Source organism: Rhinoderma darwinii, chromosome 1 (genome assembly GCF_050947455.1).
Source record: "Rhinoderma darwinii isolate aRhiDar2 chromosome 1, aRhiDar2.hap1, whole genome shotgun sequence".
NCBI lineage: Eukaryota > Metazoa > Chordata > Amphibia > Anura > Rhinodermatidae > Rhinoderma > Rhinoderma darwinii.
Window position 1 is genome coordinate 131,453,175 of NC_134687.1, and position 26,383 is coordinate 131,479,557.

The window sequence follows — 26,383 nt, forward strand, 5'->3', positions numbered from 1 at the left end:
GGTTATGGTGATAAGGTTTAGTATATAGGTTCCCTCCCCCCTACCTCTTTTGGCCGCATTTTTTTAATGGACCGGCAGGAGCTTGTTAGGGCCATTCGTAGCACCCTTGCGGCGGAGGGGGGTGACTGGCTGCAATCGCTCCTCTGTTTCTGCAGCGGCTGCTGCTTCTCATTCCGGGAGAGTGCCCCTTATATTAGCTTCAGAGGGTGGGGGAGATTGTGGGGCTGGTTCTTATACCTGTGGGGAGAGGGGTTCTGTGCAGCTTAGTGGGGCATGGTTGGACCATTCACCGCCTGAAGATGAGGGAACGCAGGACGGGTCGGAGGTCTCGGATGTCTGAATCTGACTGCCTTCGGGCAAGGAATACTGGTAACATGTTTGAATCTAATTTATTGTCTGCTGCCGTTCCTTTCCCCGTTCTACCATCGGCACAATCCGTGTTTGCCAAGTCCATGGTTGAGGCTTCTACGTCGACGCCGTCGGTGCCTGCTTTCAGAGATAAATATTTCGATAGTGTTTCTCCCCTGGGAGCTCATGTGTCAGAGGAGATTCATGATAAAATATGTAAGAATGACTACATTGACATTTGGTTCCTTTTGTCAGTCGATTCGCAGACAGTTGATAAGGAGTGCCGTTTTGAACGGGGCGTTCTGAGTAAGCCCAAAGTTATGAAGTCGTTCAATAATTGGCTACAGGCCTTTGCGATTTTAGGGGGTGTGTTTAGTCAGAGGTGGCCTGATTGTGCGGGTCAATTGTTTATCTCGATACTATTTTCAGTGCGTATAAATCGCATGGTGGAGCTGCCTGGTGGCGGTATGATGAGGAGTTCCTGAGGAGGCTGGCCCAAAGGTTGCAGGTCTGTTGGGATACCAAAGCCACCGATGTTTGGTTACGTTTGATGATGTCGCAGTGGCCCTTTCAGCCAGCAACCCCCTCCTCCTCACCTTCTGCCGGTTTGGGGGCCAGTGTCAGGGTTGGGGGAGTGCGCAGAGCAGGTGCCTGTTGGCTCTTTAACAAAGGGCACTGCAGGTTTTACGCCTCCTGTAAGTTCAAGCACGAGTGCTTGAACTGTGGTAGAACCCATTCCGCCATTAGATTCTCCCGGCGGGTTGCGGGAGTCGCCCGCCCAGCGGGTGTTGGTCGGGGGAGGACGCCGGTGTGAGTGTCCGTGATGCCCCCATGGTTAGACCTGCACCCCAAGAAGGCGGAAGCCGCCCTGCTTAGAGTTGGTTTTTGTTATGGTTTCTTTATTCCTTTTACGGCTCAGGCCGCCCCGGTTTTGTCTAGGAATTTGAAATCGGCTTTGGAGTTTCCTGATGCAATTCGGGATAAGGTGGCAAAAGAAGTCGACCTTGGCCGGATGGCCAACCCGTTTTCTGATTTGCCTTTTTATAACCTTAGTTTGGCGTGGTTCCTAAGAAGGAACCCAGTAAGTTCTGCCTCATTCATCATATTTCTTATCCTAGAGGACGATTCGTGAATGATGGTATTAGCAGTGAGATTGCGTCGGTGTTGTATGTTTCTTTCGATCGAGCTGTTGAGTTGGAGTGTCGATCGGGAGCGGGTGCCCTTATGGCTAAGTCTGATATTGTATCCGCTTTTCGTTTGCTGCATGTTTACGCGGATTGTTTTCATTTGTTGGGCTGTTCTTTAGAGCGGTTTTTCTATTACGACATGTGTTTGCCCATGGGCTACTCGATTTCTTGTTATTATTTTGAAGTGTTTAGCTCATTTTTAGAATGGGTGGGGAGGGATGTTATGGGTTGTGGTGCGGTTACCCATTACTTAGACGATTTTCTGTTTGTCAGTCCCTCTTCTTCTGAGCAGCGTCAGTTTTTGTTGAGGTCTTTTAAATGTATTTCCCAGCGTTTCGGGGTTCCTCTCTCTGAAGAAAAGACGGAGGGCCCCGTGACGGTGTTGTGTTTCTTGGATATCGCAACTGATTCCTGTGAAATGGTTTTTCGCCTTCCAGTGGAGAAGGTCGTGAAGTTGCGATCGGCTTTGGACTTGGCTTTGTCTTCCCGTAAGTTGGAATTGCGGCAGATCCAATCATTATTAGGTTTGTTGGTTTTTGTGTGTAGGATCATGCCTATGGGTCGGGTTTTTTCCAGGCGGCTGTCAATGGATGGTGCCATCTCATCATGTGCGGATTTATAATTCCGTTAAGGCTGACTTACGCGTCTGGCGTAACTTCCTAGATGATTATAATAGTCGTACATGTTGGAGGGCGCCTCCTACTTCCAGTACTGACCTGGAGTTGTTTACTGATGCAGCTGGTGCAGTGGGTTTCGGAGCAGTGCTTGGTTCGGCATGGTGTGCTGATTCCTGGCCTGATTTGTGGCAGTCCAAGGTATGGTGTGCGAACTTGACATTGTTGGAGCTTTTCCCTATAGTCGTCGCTGTTGACTTGTGGGGGGTGGTGCTTTCGAATCATTCTGTGGTGTTTTGGTCTGATAATGAGTGTTGTTTTTGCAGTTAATCAACTTACTTCTTCCTCAGGTCCGGTTTTGGTTTTGCTTCGCCACCTGGTATTGCGTTGTTTACAATGTAACATTCAGTTTCGGGCTCGCCACATTACGGGTGTTCATAATGTTGTTGCTGATTCTTAATCCTCGTTTTAATTGGCAGGTTTTTCGTTCCCTTTGCCCTCAGGCGGATCTCGAGGGGACCAGATGCCCGGACTTCTTGTGGAGGCTGCTGGATCACAGCTAGTTCCGTTGGTGAGGTCATCACTTGTGCCCTCTACCTGGGCAGCTTACGGTAATGCGTGGAAGGAATGGTTGAGCGCTGCCGGGGATAGACATTTGGGGGAAGATACTGTGCTGTGAACAACTGCTACACTTGAGTATTTAACTTCTTTGAGTGAGCGTGGGGTGTCAGACATGGTGGCTCAACGGCGTTTTGCCGGTGTTGCCCTCTTTTCCAAATTGCGGGGTTGGTCGGATGTTACTAAGTCCTTTTTTATTTTGCAAGCGTTAAAGGGTTGGAAAAAATTGATGTTGAGGCAGGAGTCGCGTAGGCCGGTGTCTTTTTCTTTATTGAAACAGCTGATTTCAGCTTTATCGTTGGTTTGTTCTTCCCCTTATGAAACGGTTTTATTTTCCGCGTCTTTTTCATTGTGTTTTTTTGGCACCTTGCCTATTTCTGAGCTGGTTCCCATAGGAGCGGTTCGCCCTGGGGCCTCCTGTTTGAGGATGTCGTGGTTTCCTCTGCGGGGGTGCGTTAACGGATACGTCGCTCTAAAACGGATGTCTTTGGGGCGGGGTTGTTGGGTTTCACTTAGGGCAGTTCCCAGTGAGGCCTGTCTGGTTTCAGTGATGTCAGCTTTCCTGAGTGTGCAAAGACTAGGGGTTCAGTTTTTATTACATATAGATGGTAGGCCCCTTACACGGTTTCAATTTTCATCTATTTTTCGTAGGGCCCTAGTGTACATTGGTAAACACCTGGGGGAGTATGGGACTCATTCGTTCAGAATAGGGGCGGCCACGATGGCTAGTGAGCTGGGGTTATCTGATGCGGAAGTGAGACGCATTGATCGCTGGCGATCTGATTGTTTTGCGGGTTATGTTCGTCCTGATCTTATGTTGCATTAATTAGATTTTTGTTTTAGGTTCCAGACCCTCTGTGCGGATTCTCAGTCACTCCTTTGTGTTTTGGGTGGAGCGTCGGGCTGCCATCCGACCTGGAGGACGGTCGTTGGGCTTTGGAAATGCCAAAGTCTACTGGGGAGGTCTCTGGGGCCTGCGCTGGTTGCAGGCTCTGCCCAAAGTGGTCGAAATCAGTCGGCATCGGCTTGTGCCAACAGTCTTGGTCTCTCATTTGAGTGGTGATGATTTGTGCTTAATCCGGTTGGGAGAGTTAATTCCGCTTATCTATTCATATTTGGAGAGGTTTGCTTCCTTTTTCCCCCGGTTAGTGCTCGTGTGGTCTGAGATTGTTCCTCGATTCGTGTGGCATGGCGCAAGGGATGTTAATGCCACAGAACGGGGTAGGCATCTATTAAATACGAGGGTGTCTTGGTTCGTCCGAGCTATGGGTGGAGTAGTTATTCGCCATCGGGAGTTGGAGGGTGGCAACAGGGGATTGTTGTTGCCGGACGGAGTGCATTTGACTGATATTGGGCTGGACATTTTCTTGTCTGTGATGTAGAATGGGGTCGAGCAGGCTTTGTTTTGGGGGGGGGGGTCGGTGAGCCGTGTAGGTAAGGGATTACATTGTCACCCTATGGTGGTATTAGAAGGGTATTTACCTACATGTCCTTGGAATAGGCAGGCATACTGGTTTTTCATTGACCTTTTGGTTAAGGTCATTTAGGTCATTGATATTTTAATAAGGTTAACAAAATGTTATTTAATTATTTATTCAAATTAATAAAGCTGTGGCCGACCCCCAGGTCAACCCCACATTTAAAAAAATCATGTGTTGGTGGTTAATTTATTAGGGGGTTATTCAATTATCTAGACTACCAGTTGGTTATACATTTTCATGTGCATACAGTCACATGTTGCACTACCTAGAGAAAGAGGAGTGAGAACACTCATATATAGTTGTATAGGAAAGGCCTCAGTATAAACTTTCGGTTTGTACAGAGCCGTAATACTGCATCCATAGACTTATATGAAGCCCAATTTCATACGGAGGACTACAGAGTTGTTTACTGTCGGATAAATCCAACAACCAAAAATTGTGCTATATTATCTGGACGCTATATTAATGGACATTTATGGCATACCCACAGGAAATATATAGAAGATATGTGGCACTCCGAATAATAACGTTGCTATGGTAGGATTCCACTCTGTAATTTATTTATTTATAATATTAATATAAGAGTGCCGAGTTTTACATTAAATACATTTCTTTAGAAAGTATTTGACAATTTATATTTCTGTGAATGAAAACATTAACACCCCTCAAGAAAGACATGATATGAATGTAGTTCCTGTTTAAACCATGGTTTGTGAGTTAAATGGACCTTTTCCTTTACTAAATGTGTTTATAATTCAAACTATTGCAGGTTAATCCTTTTTAATAATGTCAAAAATTGCCAATCTTTTACATTTATCATCTTGCCCCCTTATATTCCAAGTTCTGTGCTCGGCTGTCTCCGTCAGTGCTATATTCTTTAAATGGAGCAGCAGTGTACATCCTAGACTGCTGCTCCATCCAAAGTCCTCACTGTGGATAGGATCCATCGGGTCCTGTTAACGGATCCATTTGAATAGATCACATCACAAATGCTAAAAAACATCATGGATGCTTATATGTGATATCAACCTAGACTAATACTTTCCTCAACGTGGAGAGGGGTAATTGATCTAATTTTGTCAGGGTTGTCTTTCCCTGCGGTTTTCACCACTTGTCTGGTTTTACAGTACATATTGCACCTAGAGCATCAATCCATGCAGAGCAGACAAAACAGAGGGCTGTCATCCGCTTATTCTGGCATCCCTTGTCACTTGGGGTAAGCGTTGTCCACGTTTAGGGTTCATCTAGGTGGGTTAAGTTGGTCTCCTTATCCTTCGGCCACTCTGGATCTCACCTGATTGTTCCAATCTCTTAATCCAATATGTCCCCTGGTTTCCTTGATGGTCTTCAGGTAGAGGGAAGCATGCAATACAATGTGGGCAGCCTGGTAAGGCTAGCCTCAAACAGAGTGCCTTGCTGACTCCAAGCCTATTATTAGGCAGTGCAGTGGTGTAACTATTTAATGTGCAATTCAGTGGCCCCAGCCATGTTGCATCTGGGCAATAACATGTGGCTGCTTTCCAATGTCTTGCGGCACAATGCTGGGTCATTCTCTAGACATCCAGGGGGCATAAGCACAGTGTGACTCGGCGCTTCTGAGCTCCTACATGCATTTCCTCTACTGAACACAAGCCCTCAAGTCTATTGAGTACCAAGTACTTTAGATGTTGGGAAACTGCTGGCCAAATGCCAATGTTCTGTGAACTAGAGCAAAAATACAGTAGAGTACTTATAGTAATTTATTTAGATAGCTTCTGCCGAACATTTCCATCTTTTATTTGAAAAACGATTTAAGATGGAAGAAGCTGTTCAAAGGGAAATTTGAGTCATGCGTTAGAGAGCTTTGTCTCCACGTAGACATTTAAAGTGTTACTAAATGTGATCTTATATGAACTTATTTGTGAGTATGAATTAACCTGAATCTACTATTGTTTGGATATATTGCCAATGTCATCTTTAATTTCCAGCTGAAACAACTAGCGGTTTGTTAAAGGAAGAAGGTATATAGGACTATTCTGGACTATCAGGTTTGAGAATTGTGGACTATCAGGTTTGAGAATTGGAGGAGAAAAGGACAGTTTTCCTATATACATCGAGATACTGTCTATTGTTTTGTTTGATGTTATATTTAGGAAGGAAATGGGCTATTTCTTATATTGGTTGCTGCACCCAGATTTTTTACTTTCACATAAACTACAAAATATTTCGTTCAGTAGGGAAAGATGGTGGCATCTGCAACAGTGTAAAACATTGTCAACATTTGCACTTACTGGGCTTTATGATGATAATTGGTAAATTTTTGGATTTATTTTCTTCCAGAACTTTGAAAAAAGATGACTAAGGGGGATATGATTAACTTATATAAATATATGAATGGCACATACAAAAAATATGGTGAAATCCTGTTCCATGTAAAACCCCCTCAAAAAACAAGGGGGGCACTCCCTCCGTCTGGAGAAAAAAAGGTTCAACCTGCAGAGGCGACAAGGCTTCTTTACTGTGAGAACTGTGAATCTATGGAATAGTCACCGCAGGAGCTGGTCGCAGCAGGGACAGTAGATGGCTTTAAAAAAGGCAAAGATAATTTTCTAGAACAAAAAAGTATTAGCTCCTATGTGTAGAAATGTTTTACTTCCCCTTTCCCATCCCTTGGTTGAACTTGATGGACATGTCTTTTTTCAACCGTACAAACTATGTAACTATGTAACTGTTATTTTGATCTGTAATTTAAAAAATTTCTACTATCGCTTTTTTGGCTATATTTTTCTACATCTTTATCATTTATCCAGTTTCTCTTGGTATTATATTTTCATCCCCTTTTACTTTTTATATTTTCCTTTCTTCTGATCTCTCATTATTTGTTGCTTAAAGCTCTTGAGGAGTTTATTGTAGGCACAAAAATCTGCCTCAAAATTCCTGAAGGAATCTTAAGGCAGATTTTGACCTGTCTGCACTCTCTTTGCAGTGTTTTTTGTAGCGTTTTTTTGGCCGCGGCCATTAAGCACTGTGGCCAAAAAAATGCATAGAAAACGGCTTTCTCTGCCTCCCATTGAAATCAATGAGAGACGATTTTGGGCATTTTTTGGCACTGTTTCTGCATCAAAACAGTGCCAAAATACTCTGTGTGAGCCCTTATTCATCTTGCTTTTCTTTCGCTTTCTTCGATTTTCTCCCATCATTCTTTTTTCTCCACCTCTCACTTTTTTTTGCCTGTCAGTTTGATGCATCTTTTGTTTTCTATTTCTTTTCTCCTTTGTGTTTCCATTTCTCTATTCTGTCTTCTACTTCTTTGTCCTTTTCCTTTCCCTTCTCTCTTTACTGATTTCTTTCTTATATATTTTTGCTCTTTATTTTAAATTTCTTCTGTGTATTTGTCTGTGTTCACATCAGCGTTGTCTTTCCGTTGAGGGGTTCTGTCTGAGGTTTCCGTGAAAAACAACGGAACTCTGGCACAACGGTGACAAACGGAAACCATTAGGAAAGTTTTGTCACCACTGAGATAAATGGTGATGCAAACGGAAGCTAAGGTTTCCGTTTGCCTTTCCGTTGACTGGTTCCCCCAACGGAAAACTCCAACGGACCACCTCAATGGAAGGGAACGCTGATGTGAACAGGCCCTTTGTCTTATTTTAGTATGCATATATTTGTGTTGTTGATATAATGGAGAACACAGCTGCACATGACATTGATTAGGGAATGAATAGGAACATTACATGTATGTGTTTTTAAAAAAAAAATGGCATACGATTATTTCCAGTAGTAAGCAATTTTGCATCTTTAGTTGTAAACTATTGTTGCAGTTACAGTACAAACAATTATAGTAGAATAATTAAATATTTATATTGTTAAATTACAAGATATTACTAAAATTGAGGAGTTATATACTGTCAAAAGACAAAAATATGATGTATAAAAAATAACAAATAGAATGACTTCTATTTACTCAAGCTGATTGACTGCGTTCTATTGAGTTTCAAAAGTAAGGCTTCGTTCACATCTGCGTTGGGGTCCCGTTCTGACGTTCCGTCGGAGGTTTCCATCAGAACCGGGACCCTGAACAGACACAAACTGACAGGAACAGAAACCAGAGGTTTCCGTTTCAATCACCATTGATTTCAATGGTGACGGATCCGGTGTCCGTGGTTTCCGTTTGTCTCTGTTGTGCAACGGACCCGTCGTTTTGCCGGAAGCAATAGAATGTCAGAACGGGACACCAACGCAGATGTGAACGAAGCCTTATATATATTTTATTTTATTTTTTTACTGTGGACTAGAAATTACCAATTTGTATAAGGCGGAATATAGAAGATTAAAGAAGAAATTCAGATGGACAGCACTACGACTCGTCGTCTAGTGAATGGGGAAACTCCTCAAATGACCAATCTGCTTCCCTGCAGTTAAATATACTCATTGTAAAAATTATTGATGTATATTCTCTTGTAAATGCTGCCAGCTTTTAAAGAGCAACTTCTGCCACAAATGAGAACTTCAAGCACTGTATATAACTGGTTTTATATGGATGCCCTGGTGATCAGGCGTAAGTCTGAATGCAGGATCTTCAGAGGAACTTGAAATGATTTTACTATATCTTGTAAGGTGGTTGTATTTCTTGAGAACTAATTACTAGTCATTTAACTGATAAATTGCGTAAAATCCGCATTGAAGTCATTTATTTTACATTATATTGACATTTATAAATATTTAGCATTAGAATAAAAATGGCAGGAAATAACTTGGAACATTTTTCCACAGATTTGACAGTAACTATATTTATTGGCCATTATTACATTATTACTGCATCTAGTAAATTGACATAAAGCCATACCCATATATCACCCCCACATTTCCATTTTCTAAGCTGTGTAAACTGGCTCCCATAAATTTATAGCTGGGTTCTATATATTCAGAGGCCCGGGTAAAAATCATTTAGGCCGAGCAATTTACTAGCAGTTTGCTTATCACAGTAAAAAGGTCCTGCACATCTGCCTTTTATGTTAGGTAATTCTATAGTGGTCTCCTACATATGTCACATTACATATATATAATAAATAATTATGGAGTCTATTGCTGAATATTGATAGGATAGTTATTGCTATTGGAGTTTATCTGGTGCTCTATGGTTTTACTGTAAAGATGTAATGCCTTCAATGATATGCTTAGCTTTTTACTCCCAGTTTGTCATAGATCAAACACAGCACTGGATTTAGTGTTAATCATTTACAGGAGAAGCTATAGAGAGATGAGAATTTGCGAAGGGGAGACAGCAGGGACCATGCATTTCTGTGAAGCCATTGTGACGCTATGTCAAAAGAATGGCTCCATGTCAGCTAAAATGGCTTTAGAAGCTTAAGGCTACATGCACACATTGCAGAATTTGAGGCAGAAAATTCCCATTAAAACGGCAGATAAATGCAGGTCTTTCCACAGGTAAAATCTACGCCTAATATTGCGTATTTGAATGCTTTTTAAGATGTGAATTTTAAATTTTAATGCAGAAACAGGTGAGATTTATATGCTGCAGATATTGGTGCAATATTCATAAACTTGTCAGGTACAATTCCGGGACTGAAATGTAAGATGAATTGACATGCTGCGGATTTTAAAATCTGCACTGAAATCAATTTCACAATGTGTAGATGAGATTACTTGATATCTCGCTTACTTTGCTGGTACTGTACGACGCTGCAGACTTGCCACAGAAAAATCTGCGTGGCAAATCCGAATGCAATACGCATCTAGTGCATGTGGCCTTAAAGCATTGTCTGGTTTGGACCATCCTTACTTGTTAGAAAGCTCCCTTGACAATAGTCTGATCACACCCCCAGCGAACAGCTGTGATCTGTGTGGAAATCTGTCAGTAAGGCTCTATTCACACGACAGGGTCCTGTGTCGGCCGATAAAAACGGCTGCTTTGGTCTGTTTTTTTAACGGCTGATTGTGACCCATTTTGCATCCTTTTTTAAAATCGGATGAATTTCATTTGTCAATTTTTTTGGTCCCCACCCACTAAAATCACCCACAGGAAGGTCACATGATCGCCCAGTCACCAGTTTCTCTTGCTTTTAGAGTATACAGAGCTTTGTCTGATACCTCCGCTTCTTTGCATTCGTTTCTGGCTTTTTCTCTGCTATTTTTTACTTGCTACCATGTCCTCACAACCATTGAACCGTGTACTGCAGCTTTGGCTGATTTGTCGACAATTCTGACAGCAATCACAGATGTTGATGCTCATTGTAGATAGTGCCACAGTGCCCCTTGTAGGTAGTGCCACACAGCCCCCTTGTAGATAGTGCCACACAGCCCCCTGTAGGATGTGCCACAAAGCCCCCTTGTAGGTAGCACCTCCCATAAATGGCACCCCCACGTAGATGGCACCCCCCTGTAGATAGCGCCACTGTAGCTCCCTGTAGGAGTGGAATCCCTCTGGCTGGGGATTCCTCTCCTAAAGGGAGCCCCTGACGTCTCTGTTCATATATGGACAGTGACGTCAGGGGCTCTCTCTAAGAGCTGAATCCCCAGCCAGAGCATCGGCGACGCTCTTGCCAGGGATTCCGCTTCAGGAGCTGCCCCTGATGTCACTGTCCATATAAGGACAGAGACATCAGGGGCTCCCTCTCGGAGCGGAATCACCGACCAGAGCGTAGGCAACACTCTAGCTGGGGATTCCGCTTCAAGAGGAGCCCCTGATGTCACTGTCCATATGTATATATAGTGATGTCCGGTGCTTCTCCTGGAGTGGATTTCCCAGCCAGAGCATCGGCAACGCTCTAGCCGGTGATTCTGCTTCAAGAGGAGCCGCTGATATCACTGTCCATATATGGATAGTGACATCAGGGGCTTCTCCTGCAGCGGAATTCCCAGCCAAAATGCCGGCAATGCTCTGGCCGGGGAATTCGCTTCAGGAGTTCCCCTTGATGTCACTGTCCATATATGGACAAAGACGTCAGGTGTTCCATCTAGGAGCGGAATCCATGGCCGGAGGGATTCCACTCCTACAGGGAGCTACAGTGGCACTATCTACAGGGGGTGCCATCTATGGGGGGTGCCATAAAAAAACCGGGCCGTCAAAAAAATCGGCCGTGTGAATAGCCCCATTTGGGGTCTATTGTTTTTACTGTGGCCATGTGACGGCTGTTAAATACACAGCCGTCCCACAGCTAACTATCCCTGTTATAGCCCAGCCGTGTGAATAGGGCCTAAGTGTTCCTTTTCCATGCAGCGCCACCACAGGGGAAATTAAATATTACATAGTGGCCATTTAAATCAATGGATTATTTGTGTAATGCATGACACTCTTTGTAACCACTCTCCACTCTGGCCAAGAGATAAGGATCATGAACATGGGACACCTCTGTATTAATTCAGAATTCTCTAATAGGGTACATGAAAATAGTTTTTATAAACTGAAAAGCCCCTTTAACTACATGAGGAAGTAGAGGTCAGTATTAGAACAGGCTGACTCACTACATGAGGAAGAAAACTGGGCACATAGCACTAGAACAAGGGGAGCTCCCAGCTCAGCTCATGTTTTGTCATAACATTTTGGGTATGTTCAAACGGCTTATTTTCGGACGTTTTTCAAGCTGTAAACGGCCGAAGAAGGGCCAAACAATCGGAAGCAGAACGCCTCCAAACATCTGCCCATTGATTTCAATGGGAAAATCGGCGTTCTGTTTCGACGGGCCATTTTTTTACGCGGCTGTTTTGAAAAACGACCACCTAAAAAAATGGCCGCGAAAAAGAAGTACCTGTCACTTCTTGAGACGTTCTTGGAGCCGTTTTTCATTGACTCTATAGAAAAACAGCTCCAAAAACGGCCGTAAAAAAACGGCACAAAAAATGCCAGTTGATAAAAAAAATCGGCTGAAAATCAGGAGCTGTTTTCCCTTGAAAACAGCTCCGTATTTTCAGATGTTTTTTAGTAAGCGTGTGAACATACCCTTATGTTGATGAAGAATATAGCTTTGATTTGCTTTTTGATCAGAGATGTGCCACGAAAATGGTGCGGAGCGCTGAAGAGGTTAATCCTCCTTTTTGTGAATATTCTTTCATATGTATCCCAATGGTGCTCTCAGCGAGCCTGTGTTAAGGTGAGCTGCGATTGTCTTCAGATGCCTCCAGTTATTGCATACAGTAAATATTGCTGTTAGAAGTACAATAGAACGATATGCACGGATTAAGATAAGATGATGATCTAGTGATAGTTTTTATATGCAAAAACTGCAACGTTTTTACCTAAGAGATAAAATACATATTTTGCTCTTATTTGTCACTTATAAGACTCACGGATACATATTCAGTCTGTATTGTTCTCTAGAGCTCTGTCAGAAAACATGTGAAAATTGTAACAATAAAAGTATTGAACTGACCTGAGGTAATACGACAGAGTTTTCTTGCTGTTAGAATTAAACATGTCCTCTTATCAGGTGTGAATGGATGCATAGAATCTCTATCCATTTGCACCTGATGAAAAGTCATGTTTGGTCTCATAAGATGACATTTATTTTTCTACTTTTTTTGTATAATAGTGTTATCTAATGACACTTTCCTTCTGTGATTTTATTATTATTATTCCAATCAATACTTTTTTGACACTTTCAATACTCCTGTCAAGTGTCTTCAGTCTGAACTGTCAACAGTTACTGAAGGTGATATTACATAGACATGGATGTCACGTGGTCTGGTCAGGCAAATAAATAAATAAATATACCACTATCCATGAATATAAAATACATTTATTTTCAATTCAACATTTAAGAGACAAACAGAAACTGGGTTCTAAGGTTATTTACTTATGTTATATACTTACAAATATAACAAATGTTGTCAGGTTTAAGGTTTACTCTAGGAAAATAAATATGACACACATGCATACAATACTAAGGTGCAGTGCATATAATTCATAATACTGTATCTAGGCATCCAAAATATAAAGGAAAGCTCAATTCTACATTTATGAAAATAACGTTTTTCACGCATTTTCTGAAAATATGCATCCTGTATTTTATGCAAAATCTGTATATTTTCTACCCAGCACAAATAAAGATTCAAGACCACGTTATGATTATTTTTTATTAAATTGTACTTTTCATTATAGTTTTTTTTTCTTCATAAATCAGTAGTACATGTGAATACATGAAACTTTACCATTTATCTAAGTAGGGGAAAGTGACATCTTGCTCGTCTTCCAGTGGCCTGTAGCTCCTCTTTCCCTCCCTGCAATCTCTCTGTAAATGTTTTAAACCTTCTTGTTGCCCAAAAATCTGTCTATAAGAAGACAGGGTACAGGGGGAAGGACGGGGCTGTTTACACTGTCGTTGCTTTAACGGACAGTGTATAGGGCCCGAGAAAAAATAGAACATGTCCTATTTTCGGCGGCTTTCACAGATCCCTCAATAGACTCAAGTGTATGAGGGATCCGTGAAAACGGATGTGAAAATCGTCCGTCTACACTCGTTCGTCTAAATAAAGCCTAAGGGTGAAATGGTATAGGAAGCAGCGCAGGGAAGATATTTGATTTGCTCAGAGCAGGAAGAACCTGATTACTTAGCACACATGGAAGCAGAAAATTTACATTTATAACCATAGAAGAAGAGGGAATTTGCCTGTACAGTGACTGTGACATTTTTCTTTTCTGTATCTAAAAATAGGTACTCTTTAAGGGTATGTTCAAAAATCTGTGTGTCACAGAAATGCCTTAGATTTTCAGCATGGATTTCACCATTTCACTGCAAAGTGTCAAATCCGCAAAAAATCCACAACAAAATCTGCATGTAATACATGCGCAGTTTGATGCAGATTTGTAGCAAAATCCATGGTGGATTTGTTTCGCCACATCTGTCAGTATCCCACACTAATAGTCTTATAGTACAGCTCCCCTGAATATGCACGCACTATGTTACTATGTACTTTCCCTGAAAACAGGGTTTGTGCTCAAAACACTAGACAATACACCGACCAAAATCTGCCTCGTGGGCTTGCATTTTTCTATACAGTATGTGTTGGTGACCGTTACTGTGATTTTCCACTAACAGCTGGAGTGATCCAGTTATATTCTGCTTGGACCAGCACAAAACTGTTCTCTCTAAATTTCTTGAAATGCATCATTTCTCCATTCTCATTCAGTGTAATAACATTGTTGTCTGGTTCACTGAAGGAAACTTCTGTCCTCCTATGGCAGTACTGGGCATGGACGCACCGCAGAAGAGCAGCAAGTGCCATCCCAAGAACTGCAGAGCAGCCTAATAGGATGCCTAGTTGTGTCATGGCAAGCTGCATCCCCCCACCTTTATTTTCTCTCTCATTAGGTGGGACACCAAACTCCTGAATAGACTTGGTGACCCATGAAGAAGTACCGATCTGTGTGTTTCTTTCAAGAGCTGGAAAATCTGGCTGTTGTAAAAAGTTTGCAGAAAGCTCTTTGGTGGCCTTGAGCACTTTATATTGTGTGGTAGGAGGAGATGAAAGTCGAATCTGTAAATCCTGTAAGCTGAAATTTATGGACTTTTTCATAATTTCTCGGGTTTGTAATAGTTGAATAGTATACTGAGCAAAGTAAGCAGGAGGCAATGTTGGTCTTGGTGAAGTCAATTTTAGTCCCTGAGAAACCACCTGGAAATAAAGTTTGAAATTTTTTGAGACAGTCATTTTTTTTCTTATTATAGCATTTAAAACATAGTGACAAGAACAATTGCTAACAAAGATATAACAATCAAATATTGTTCAGTAGTGGTATAGCTAAAACAGGTGCAAAGTTAGCAGTTACACCTAGGCCCTGGTACCTGAGGAGGCCAAAGGGCTCCTCTGCCACAAAAGAAGACACCAGTATTATAAATAACACACAAATTTTTAGCATTGGGGCCCAGGAGCTTTACGTAGCACCATAGTTCTTGAGAAATGTCTCATTTGCATTTTCTATACTCATTCGTCCAATCTACAATTACTGAATGAAGAATTATTTCTCACCAAGAAAGCCACAAAATATAGCCTGGTTACTTTTCTCCATGAGTGTGAAACAATTGTTAAACCCAGATAAAAAACAGTTTTGAATGTGTAAATATGTGTAAAGAATTCTAAGAGTAATGTTACATTTATTCATCTCTAATTGGAGGACTATGACAGCCGTTGGCCAACAACTATGGAAGCAGCATTTAACATTTACAAGAAGAAACATAGGTTAGTCAATAGTGCTTACTATAGTTTACTAGTATTAGAATGTGCTCTGAATTATATACCAAGTAATAGACTTTGTACATCTTTTTATACTTTCTGCCAGTGAAGAAGGAATTTAATCTACAACAGAGTTCAGTAGATACCTGCAGTAGACTTTTTGATGTTGGCAACATGTATATCATGCCCTATGAGACGAGATTTTATAGTATTGCAAAAGAGAGACAAAGGGGACCACTATAAGGAAATTAAAAAAATATATATACATAAATGTGTGTGTATATATATATATATATATATATATATATATATATATGTGTATATATATATATATATATATATATATTATTTTTTTATATATATTGTAGCAGTGCAGCTACTGAGGTGCAGGATTTGGGCCCATTCACACAATGCTCCCAGTCTGAGGAATACAGGTATTGCCAGCCTGTGGGAGACAGAGGTTCTGGTAAGAACATACGTTTGTTGTGAGGTGCTGGGCAGAAGGCCTTTCACCCTGATGGCTAGGGAAGCTGTATGTTTAGTTAGAGGCTGGAAGCCTAGGGTTTATTTATGAACTGTTCTGTAAAACTGCTTTTCATGTATGAAGACAATAAAGCTGGTTGCGGCCAGTTTCGTACCAAATCCACTGTGTTGGAGTGAAAATTCTTAAGTGTGCCAACCATCTTACCCTGGAGATGGCGATCCTGTGAGCTAACTTACCCCAAGTCGCCACATATGGTGGAGAATTGCTTTGGGCACAAAAATGGCACCTGGAATTTAACTGGTTGCCGACACAGGACGAGTATGCTCGTCCTGAGCGGCGAGCACTTCGCGCATTAGGACGAGCATACTCGTCCTGTGTGACAGCCGTCCCTGCCGTCTCTGTGTGTGCGATCGAGAGCGGGGCAACGGCTGTAATACACAGCCACGGCCCCGCTCTGACAGCGGAGAGGAGAGAAACATCTTCTCTCCGCTGTTAACCCTTTGAACGCCGCGATGACAGCTGATCGCGGCGTTCAAGGAGAGGGGACTGCACATTGATCGCGTCACAGAAAATAACTGTGACGCGATCAAAGCCCACAACTCGTATGGGCAGACAGCCCAGGGTCCAGTGAAGGACCCCAGGGCTGTCTGAACATATTTCCTGTTGTTAGGGCATACTGAGGTATGCCCTAACAACTGCCTGTGTACGATCAGTAACAGGCTAATGTACTGGCATATAGATCTATGCCAGTACATTACAGTTACAAAATAAAAATCAAAATGATAAATCCCTTTATGGGATTAAAAAAAAAAGTTAAATGAATGTAAAAAAAAAATAATGGTAAATAAATAAATAAAAAGTAAATAAAATACACAGAAACACACATTTTTTATAATAAATCAACTTTTTAAAATATAAGTCCCAAAACATGAAATAATATAGACATATTTGGTATTGCCACGACCGTAACAACCAGTACAACAAATGTATAACATTATTTATGATGATCGGTGTATGGTGTAAAAAAAAAAATATTAAAGCTGCTGCGCAACTGCTTTTTTTCTGCATTTTAATCTAATTAAAAATTTATAGAAATTAAACGATAATGTATTTGTACCAAAAAATGGTACGTACATAAAGTACAACTCGTCCCGCAAAAAACAAAGTCTCATACAACTACGTCGTACAAAAAATAAAAGCGTTATGAGCGTCGGGATGCAAAGAGGGAAATGTAAAAAAAATTGCTCTGTCCTCAAGGCTAAAATTGGCCGTGTCCTTAAGGGGTTAAAAGGCCAGAAGCTGGATTTTGTGAAGTGACTGTCTCTGAGGAGAGAGGATATTTATGCTGAGTTGTGAAAGTTCGGAGACCGTTGCAATGGGTCTTATGGAGGAATTTGTCAAACAAATGTGGGAGATACAGCGGCAGGAAGATCTTGCTAAACAAAATGGTCATACCCAAAGTGTCTAGTTTGAAGCAGAGAGAGAGGCTGTGCGTGCACAACTGCAGATGTTGCTGGATAAACGGACCTCTGCACATGGTGGGTGCTCCACAACATGAGGTGCCTTGATGTCGGTGACTCCTAAGGTTTGCAAGCAAGAGCAAAGAGCTTGGATGCCAAAGATACAAACTGTGAGTACCATTGCTAAGGGCAACCAATCGGAGCCAGGCTGGAGATGTCTTAGAGCGAATTGCTGTATGGTCGGATGTCCTGCTGCTGAGTGGCGAAGTGTTAAAAAGTCAATTGGTCTGTGGCGCCATGATGCAGTTGCTAGGGGCAACAAAGTTCAACAGCAGGTGGCTGTTGCTCAGCCGAAGGAGCTGTGCGGGAATTGACATCAAGCGGAGAAATGTGCACTTGGTTGTCCATTGGTCAAGAGGCCAGAGGAATGGCAGATCAAGACCTTGGAGTTGGTGGTGGGTGGAGTCCCACTACTTGGTAACTTGGATCCTACCCAGGCGGTGTCGAGGGTGCTTCCAGAGATATTGCTATTCGTCAAGAAGAATCCTGAGAGTGGTGAGACTGTTCTTCTTACTTTTGAGACTGATTTTGTGACTGTACAGCACAAACTCATAAAATGTAAGGGACTTAATGTGGAATTTGTGCTTGGCAGGGACTTTTCTCATTTTTGGCAGTTGTGGGTGAAAGACAGTATCCCAAATAACCATTATGGATATTCCTGAGAGAAGCTTTCTTCAGAGTATGCTGCTACTAATTCTAAAGAGGGACATGCAGCTATAAAAACTGTGTCTGATGATAAAAATGTGTTTCCTGTAATAATGTCTGTAGCAAATGAAACACTACAGTATGTGATGACACTAACAAAATGTCCAGTTTTGCGCTTAACATGTCTGTAACACATGAACGGGTCACAAAGTCTGAACAGGTGAATACAGCGTGTGAACAGGCTAGTAAAGAAACAGCAGCCGAGACAGACGGGGAGACTAACAGGAAAAGAAAGGAGGATCGCCAACAGGCGAAAAGCCCAATTTCCCAACTACCAAAAATGATTGAGATAAACTTTATTAGCTACATATAGCAAGACAGACCACATAAACACATTTTAAAATTCTCACTACCTAGGACCGGACGGAAGGTAGTTTGCCTGTAAGATACAGGCATACAATAGGTATTGGTAAAGAACGTATTCCTAGGTGCAGCAAATTAGATTGTTAAATTGGCTAGGTAGATAGTAGGTCCGGTCGATGGTAGGTATTAAAATAAAATTAGAAGCCCCCCCGACATGTTTCGCTAGCAAGTAGCGTCCTCAGGGGTACACGGGGAGACTAGCTCAAGTGCGCCCCTTGAGGCCGTAGTTGAGAATGTAACATGCGCTGTGTGTACTGTTACTAATGACAACCCAGAGAATAATGTTGCCATGTCAGTTTTGTGTGAAACTAATGTGGTTGCTACTGGAAACCAGCGGCTTTGTGCATCTGCGAATGACTATGATCAAATAAGTTTTACTGAAGGAGTGGGTGAATTTGACAAAATGCAAGCTGTAGGGGTGACCCCAAGTAAAACTGAGAGTTCTCTCATAGAGGTTGATACCGGAGATGCCGAGAAGCCATTTTACAGCAGAGAGGGAGCTATTAAATAGAACCAGTGAGGTATAAGCGGTGGTGACTGTGTCCTTGGACACAGACGTACAATGTAATAAACCAGGTGTATCTGAGATTTCCCTAGAGGTTGGGATTGCTGATGGTAACCTGGAGTACAGCCCTGCCATACCCAATGATTGTGATGAAAATGTGCATGCTGCAATAGATGTGATTGCAGCACCTTTAGAAATATTGCCCCCTAGAGGTCATTCTTATCCTGTAGAAAAGGAGACTGATGTAACGCTCACTCATTCCAAGGAGATGAGGGAAGCTAAGGAGTTAGACTTCCAGCCGTGTTCAGTGGATGTTTCTATAGTCTATGCTTCTGTCACTGACATCGCATGGGAGGTAAAAAAGGTTGCTAAAGGCAACAAGTCGTGTTCTGCCACTAAGCAGGAGCAGGGCCCTAACACTGCTGTGGAGATGACCACTCTTTGGTCTAATAATCTTAAACCTGAAGTGTCTGAACAGTGTCATAGGAAATGCTCTCTGGCTAGCCAGTCTGAGCATGTAAATGCTGAGACACATGTTTTAGACTCCAAGATGGAAGGGAGTAAAGCTACTTAAAGTGGTGTTGTAGCTGATAATACATTGCGTACCACATCCAATGGGTGTATATGTTATGACGCTCAGGTTCCAGGGCTCCGAGCGAGTCAGGCAGATTGTAGTGAGCTGAGTCAAATATGTAGGATGTAAATTATTCCCATGCTGTTAATGTTGAATTAAAAAACAAAACGGGAAGATGTGATTTTGAGGTGTGTTCAACAGAAAGGAACAAAATGTGTCCCACAGTTACTGCGAGAACTGATTTTTACCTTTGAGAGTTTGCTGCAGATCTATATGATTTGCAGTGAAGAACATAGTGGTAATGTATACACATCCGTCTCTGAAGTTTATCTTGATCCTATTGAGTTGTCAGAGTACAAAATGGATCTGGTGTATCACACGGAGTCACATGACCGGGATGTATTCTCCTCTTTATCACTGCAGGAGCAATTGGTTGAAACCTCTGGTAATGTAACACTTGACGTGGTTGAAGAAACTGTATCTCATAAACATGAATTGAAATGTTGTAAAGTATTTGATATTGCAGAGAAAGTGTCTTGTGGCCCTCTCCTAGTGGAAAGTACACAAATTGATAAAGGAATGGCAGACACGAGTAAAATATCTGATGTAGGACAGTGCCTCCAATTAGATGGCATATCATATGGTTTATGTGAGATAGTACCCCCAATGCAGGATCTTTGACCCCGGGGGTTGTAGTCAAGTGATCCCACCTATGGTTGTGATCAGAGGGGGAGGATATGTAGCAGTGCAGCTACTAAGGGGCAGTAAGGCTGTTTACATTGATGTGTCCTGATATGTCTTGATGCTGATGGCTATGCACATTTTCCTACCATGCATTTCTTTTTGTCTCTTCTCTAGATGTCTGCCAGAAGAGAAGGTAGGAAAAGGACCCACAAATCCAGGCACAGGCTTTGCAGGGAATGCCTCCAGCCTTTGCCTCATGACATTGTGTCATTATGCAATGGTTTAAACAACAGCTGTCTGTAGTTTTTGAGGATGTAAAATCATCAAACCACGCTAAGAGGGCCAGGCGCTCTCCCTCTCCAACTCCTCAATACCAGGAGGATTCCTCCTCTGCAGGAGGTTCAGATTCAGAGGTGGTCTCTGACTCCCCAGACTATGACGACCACGAGGAATGTTACATCCTGAGTAAGGATAAGCTCCATGATCTCCTCAGAGCGGTGAAGGATACATTGGAGATGGGGAAGGAGGTTTAGCATAAGTCTAAAAAGGACAGACTGTTTTATTTTTCCATTACCAAGGGGAAAATTTTTCCCAGCCATCCTGTCCTAACGGAATGGATGAAACGGCATTGGGATAAGCCTGAGAGGAAATCAGAACTGGGCTCTCGGTTCAAAAACCTCTACAGACTGGATAAAACTGGCTCAAAAGATTGGGAGAATATTCCAAAACTGGACTTGCCAGTGGTTAAATTGGCAAAGAAAGCCGTTTTTCCACCCGATGAATGAGCCCTGCTGAAGACCCCATGGATCGCAAGGCAGATTCCCTTCTGAAGAAGGTGTATACTTCAGCAGTGGGCTCGTGCAAAGCCTCCTTGTCTTCAGTACCGGTGGCCAGAGCACTCCAGGTCTGGCTAAGCCACCTGTCAAGGGATCTAGAAGATGGAGTCCCAAGGGCAGAAATTCTCCAGTCCCTCCCAGTAATGAAGTCCGCTTCAGAGTTCCTCTGACTCCCAGCTGGATAACATCAAGTATACATCCAGGGCTTTGTCCCTATCGAATGCGGACAGAAGGGCTCAGTGGCTTAAGTTATGGTCTGGGGATAATCTCTCCAAAAATAATTTTTGTAGCCTCCCTTTTCAGCCAGAATCTCTGTTTGGTCCCAAATTAACGGATATTTTGAATTCCTTAGGGGGAAGGCAAAAGGGCTAGGTTTCCTGAACCTAAAAGGAAGGATACCAGACATTACTTTCGGGATCAGAGAAGAAAATCCCCGAAGTTCAAAAGAAGGTTTCCAGACCGTCAGCACACGTTTAAAACTAAGCGGGAAAACCCATCCTCCTTTCGGAAGAAAAACCCTGCTCAAAATCCAAACTGTTTATGACGCCCAGCCAATCCTACAAGTAGGAGCAAGGCTTCAGAGATTCTCCTCTCGGTGGTCGGTGACATAATCCGACGACTGAGTGACGCCAACCATCAGGAGAGGATACTCTTTTGAGTTCAGTACTGTCCCCCCAGACCACTTTTTCCTCAACAGGCATCACAACCCAATAGTCCATCAGCTTCTGCAGGTCTATCACTAGAAAGCAGCCCTGGAAGATGTCCCAGTCTCAGAAAAAGGGCAAGGAGTTTACTCCAGAGTGTTCCCTGTGCCCAAATCAGATGGCAGTTGGAGGCTGGTAATAGACCTGACTTTCCTCAATCAATATCTGGTGAGGAAAACCTTCAAGATGGAGACTATCCGGTCAGTGATGAACCTTCTGGAAAGGAACGATGTGCTGGCAACAATCACATACTAGCATGTCCCGATTCTGGCCAAGCACAAAAGGTTCCTCCGATTGGCGGTCCAGACGCAAGGCGGAGTACAGCACTTCCAATTTACCTGCCTACCCTTCAGGATTTCATCGGCACCCCATGTGTTCACGAAAATCGTGGTGGTCCTAACAGCAGCACTGAGGCTGAAATGGAAATGTGTGGTCCCTTACTTGGATGACTGGCTAATAAAAGCATCATCAGAGTCCCTTCTACAAGAACATCTCCAAACCACATTGGAGTTTCTTCACTTTCAGGGGTTCCTGGTGAATTTTAGAAAGTCACAGCTCTCACCATCACAGAATCTGAAATTTTTAGGGTTCATGGTGAATTCCCAGTCGATAACAGTCAAATTGTCTCCAGAGGGGATTGCTGCAATCTGGGGTTCAATAGAACGCCTTATTTGCCATCCGAATATATTGGTTCGAGGAGCTATTAAAATCCTAGGTTTAATGACCTCATCCATAGATGCGGTCCCCTGGGCCAAAGCCCACATGAGATCATTACAGCTCGACATCCTCAGAGCCTAGGACAAAAATGTCAGAAATCTCGACGCCCTCTTCAAAGTCTACAACTTCACCCTTCAAGACCACAGCTGGTGGTTAATCCCGGACACTCTCCGGTCCGGCAAGTCTCTGGTTCCCCTACCACAGAAAGTCCTCACAACGGATGCCTCCACCTGGGGCTGGGGTGCCCATGTAGAGCACCTATGGGTTCAGAACAGATGGAGTTAGAGGGAAATGTCACTATCCTCCAAAATGAAGGAACTCAGAGCAGTGAGATTGTCGCTAATGTCCTTTCAATCCCATCTGAGAAATACCCAAATCCTGATCCAGTCAGACAACCTTGCAACTGTGTTCTATGTAAACAAACAGGGAGGAACGAGGAGTGCCTCAATGTCAACCGAGTGCAGACAACTTTTGAGTTGGGCAGAACAACATTCATTGGGAATTTCAGCAGTTCACATCAAGGGCTCCTTGAACCACACTGCAGACTTCCTCAGCCGCAATATCCTCCATCCAGTGGAGTGGAGTCTCAACCCCCAGGTTTTCAGCAGCTTAGCTGTCACATGGGGAATGACAGACGTGGATGTGATGGCATCAGAAGAGAAGAACAAAGTCCTCAGCTTCTGTTCTCTGTACCACACCCGCCATGCAGTAGCATTAGATGGCCTGTCTGTCAGTTGGGGAGGAAAATTAATTTACATTTTTCCTCCCCTCCCCTTAATACCCAGAGTATTGAAAAAAGTTTGGGACGAGAAAGCAGAAGCTATTGCAATCCTGCCATTTTGGCCCCGCAGGGCCTGGTTCTCGATAGCATTGTGTCTCTCTCAAAGGGCAGGTTCCTGAAACTACCAGTATCACCGGACCTCCTGTCCCAGAAAGGGGTGTATCACCCGAACCCTCACAGTCTACATCTCACGGCCTGGGGACTGACCGGGAGAACCTGACAGAAATAGGACTTTCATCAGAAGTTATTAATACCTTGCTGTCAGCTAGACGACCTTCAACGGTCAAAGTATACAACAGAGTTTGGACCCTGTTTACCTCCTGGTGCTCTAAAAATTCCGCAAATGTAGTCTCTCTGAATACTATCCTACAATTTCTTCAGGAGGGCTTCAATAAAGGTTTGAAGCAAAATACCCTTAAGGTGCAGTTCACATAAAAATTAATGCCCAATTGCAAAATCATTTCTCCAACCAGCAGTTGGTGAAGACCTTCTTCAAGGCTTTAAGAAACCTTAGTCCAGTCTCTCAGGTACCCTCTCCTTCCTGGGACCTTTTCAATAGTGGTGTTGGCTCTAACAAAGCCACCGTTTGAACCCATGCAAGAGTCATCCATCAGATTTCCCTCCTTCAAGGCCTTCTTCCTGGTGGCAATCATGTCGGCCAGGCGCATACGCGAGCTGCAGGCCCTTTCCTTCAAAGAACCATATTTGAGGGACTTAGGATGTTGTCTTCTACTGTGTACCATGCCTGGGTTCTTGCCTAAAGTTCCCACCTTTTAGGAATATAAATGAAGAGATGTTATTGACAGTTCTTTTCCCTCATCCCCAAGGTGAAGATCAGGAAAATTGGCATACACTGGACGTGAGAAGAGCAGTTCTCACCTATATTCAAAGGACAAAGGCTTTTAGGAAATCAGAAAATCTGTTCCTTCAACATGCCAGTCCTAATAAGGGACAAAAGGCAAGTAAAGCCACCCTAGCAATGTGGATTAGATCAACTATTGAAAAATGCTATAATCTCAGTGACCTTCAATCTCCTCTGCAGATCAGGGCACATTCCACACGCTCTACAGCTACCCCATGGGCAGAAGTTGGGCATATCCCCCTGGTTCAAATCTGCAGAGCAGCTATATGGTCATCCGCATCAACCTTTGTCAAGCACTACAGGCTCGACTCACTGGCATCAGAGGGTTCTCCATTTTGCAAAAGAGTGCTTGAAATGGCGTCTGCTATCCCGACCATATAGCTATTGCTTGGCAAGTCCCATATGTGTTGTGCTGCCAAGGACGATCAGGAAAACGAAAATTTACTCACCGAAATGTTTATTTCCTAGAGTCCGTAGGCAGCACAAGCTCCCCCCCCCCCTGGCAGGACTTATGACTATTGCTTCGTAAAAATATGCTGGGGCCCGGTTTCCGGTACATACTTAAAGGGGAAGTCCTTAATTGCTTATTGCTAATTAACCTGTCTCTGCTTGATTGTACCTAGGGGACTAAAACCCATATGTGTTGTGCTGCCTACGGACTCCAGAAAATAAAAATTTCAGTGAGTAAATTTTCGTTTTATATATATATATATATATATATATATATATATATATATATATACACATAAAGAGGAGTGCCAGTCAATGTGTAAGCTAAAGACAATGAGAACTAACAAAAAACATCACGTGTACTATACTGCACCCCTCAAGACATTAAAGTCTCTTTAATATAAAATAAAAAATATACAAAAAACATAGACAACAAATAAAATCCATAAAACATTCACAAACCTGTATAGGACCCAAGTCCTAACTCCTAAGTGGGCTACAGGGCGAAACACACATAGAGAAAGTAAATAGCAAAGCATAGGTCACAAAGGATGTAGAAAATATAGGAGTACCCACATTATATACATGTATGAAAGCATAGTAGGTGAAAGTAGCAATGCAATAGCAACAAAGTGTATTGGTATAAAATGTAGGATCTCACAATGACAATCAAAATAATTTGTTGTCTATGGCTCTATGTGGATGAGAAGACCCCACACGTATCACCGTGTTACCGGCTTCATCAGGGATAGACAAAACCGTAGTGCTAGGTAGGCCACACTGGCTAAACATTTTACAATGAGTGAATGTGGTCAAAACCTGAACAGAGGACAGGTCCTGTTGAGTGGTCATGGGATATTCCTGGTCTGGAAGTGGTAGATGTTTACATTTTTAGATTGCAGAAGACCGTTCCGGTGAGCAGCTATCAAAATATGGCCTTGATGATATTCCACAGAGCGTATATTAGCCCTTTATATACAATCTAAAATATCTCCAGGTTCATCGTATGTGTGTGCTAATTGTGGTCTCCCAGTATTAACATTTTTCATAACCTTTGGGACTGTCAAAATCAAGGATTTTATGGGAGGAAGGGCGCATTTATCTAAGCACTACCTATAATTTACCGCTTACCCTTACTGCGGAATGGGTTTTATTTAATATTTGGAACTCTGCAGGGGATCGTTTGTCTAAACAGGCTAGGAAGTTCCTATGTTTCTGGGCAGATGCTGTTAAAAATAGCATACTGCAACATTGCTAAGCCCAACAATCCCTCCATTATTCCTAATTCAAGCCAAAATAAAAATTTATTTTTAAAATGGACTGGTTGAATACCCTTACTGAAATTTTTCGAATCCTGGTCACCTCTTATCAATAGTCCCTCATCTGATATGAGACAAAAACGTAAAACGCAAATTGAACAAACTAACTGGTATCTCATGAAGGTTCTTCAGGGTCACACTCCAATATAGGCTTCAGGATGGATTCTTCTTGGGGATTATAATGCTATTCTATTATTTTATATACCTTTATTGTAGAAATAATGCTTTATCAGTTACCTACCTTGCTTTTTTTCCCACATGTACTGCAAGGAGTTGTAAGTCTTCTATGACGTAACTGTTGAGTCCTACAGAACAGAATATAAAATATGACATACCTGTATATTGCTATTGGTTTGAATATTCAGAAATGAAAAAATACTTTCCTATTGAAGCCAATATTTATGACATCAGTGTTCCCAAAATAACTTTCTAAAATCAATCACAATGTAAAAAATAATTTCA

At 42.5% G+C, this 26,383-nt stretch overlaps 1 protein-coding gene across 1 annotated transcript in view; it reads right to left on the minus strand.

Moving 5' to 3' along the window:
* Positions 1 to 13,355: 13,355 nt before the first annotated feature.
* REELD1 (reeler domain containing 1) overlaps positions 13,356 to 26,383 on the minus strand; it is a 119,405-nt gene continuing 106,377 nt past the window's right edge. Inside the window, exons 6-7 of the mRNA XM_075848072.1 lie at positions 26,163 to 26,226; positions 13,356 to 14,859 (exon numbers count right to left, since the gene is read on the minus strand). Coding sequence (XP_075704187.1) covers positions 14,260 to 14,859; positions 26,163 to 26,226 — 664 coding nt within the window. The 3' untranslated portion in view covers positions 13,356 to 14,259. The remainder of the gene's footprint in view (positions 14,860 to 26,162; positions 26,227 to 26,383) is intronic.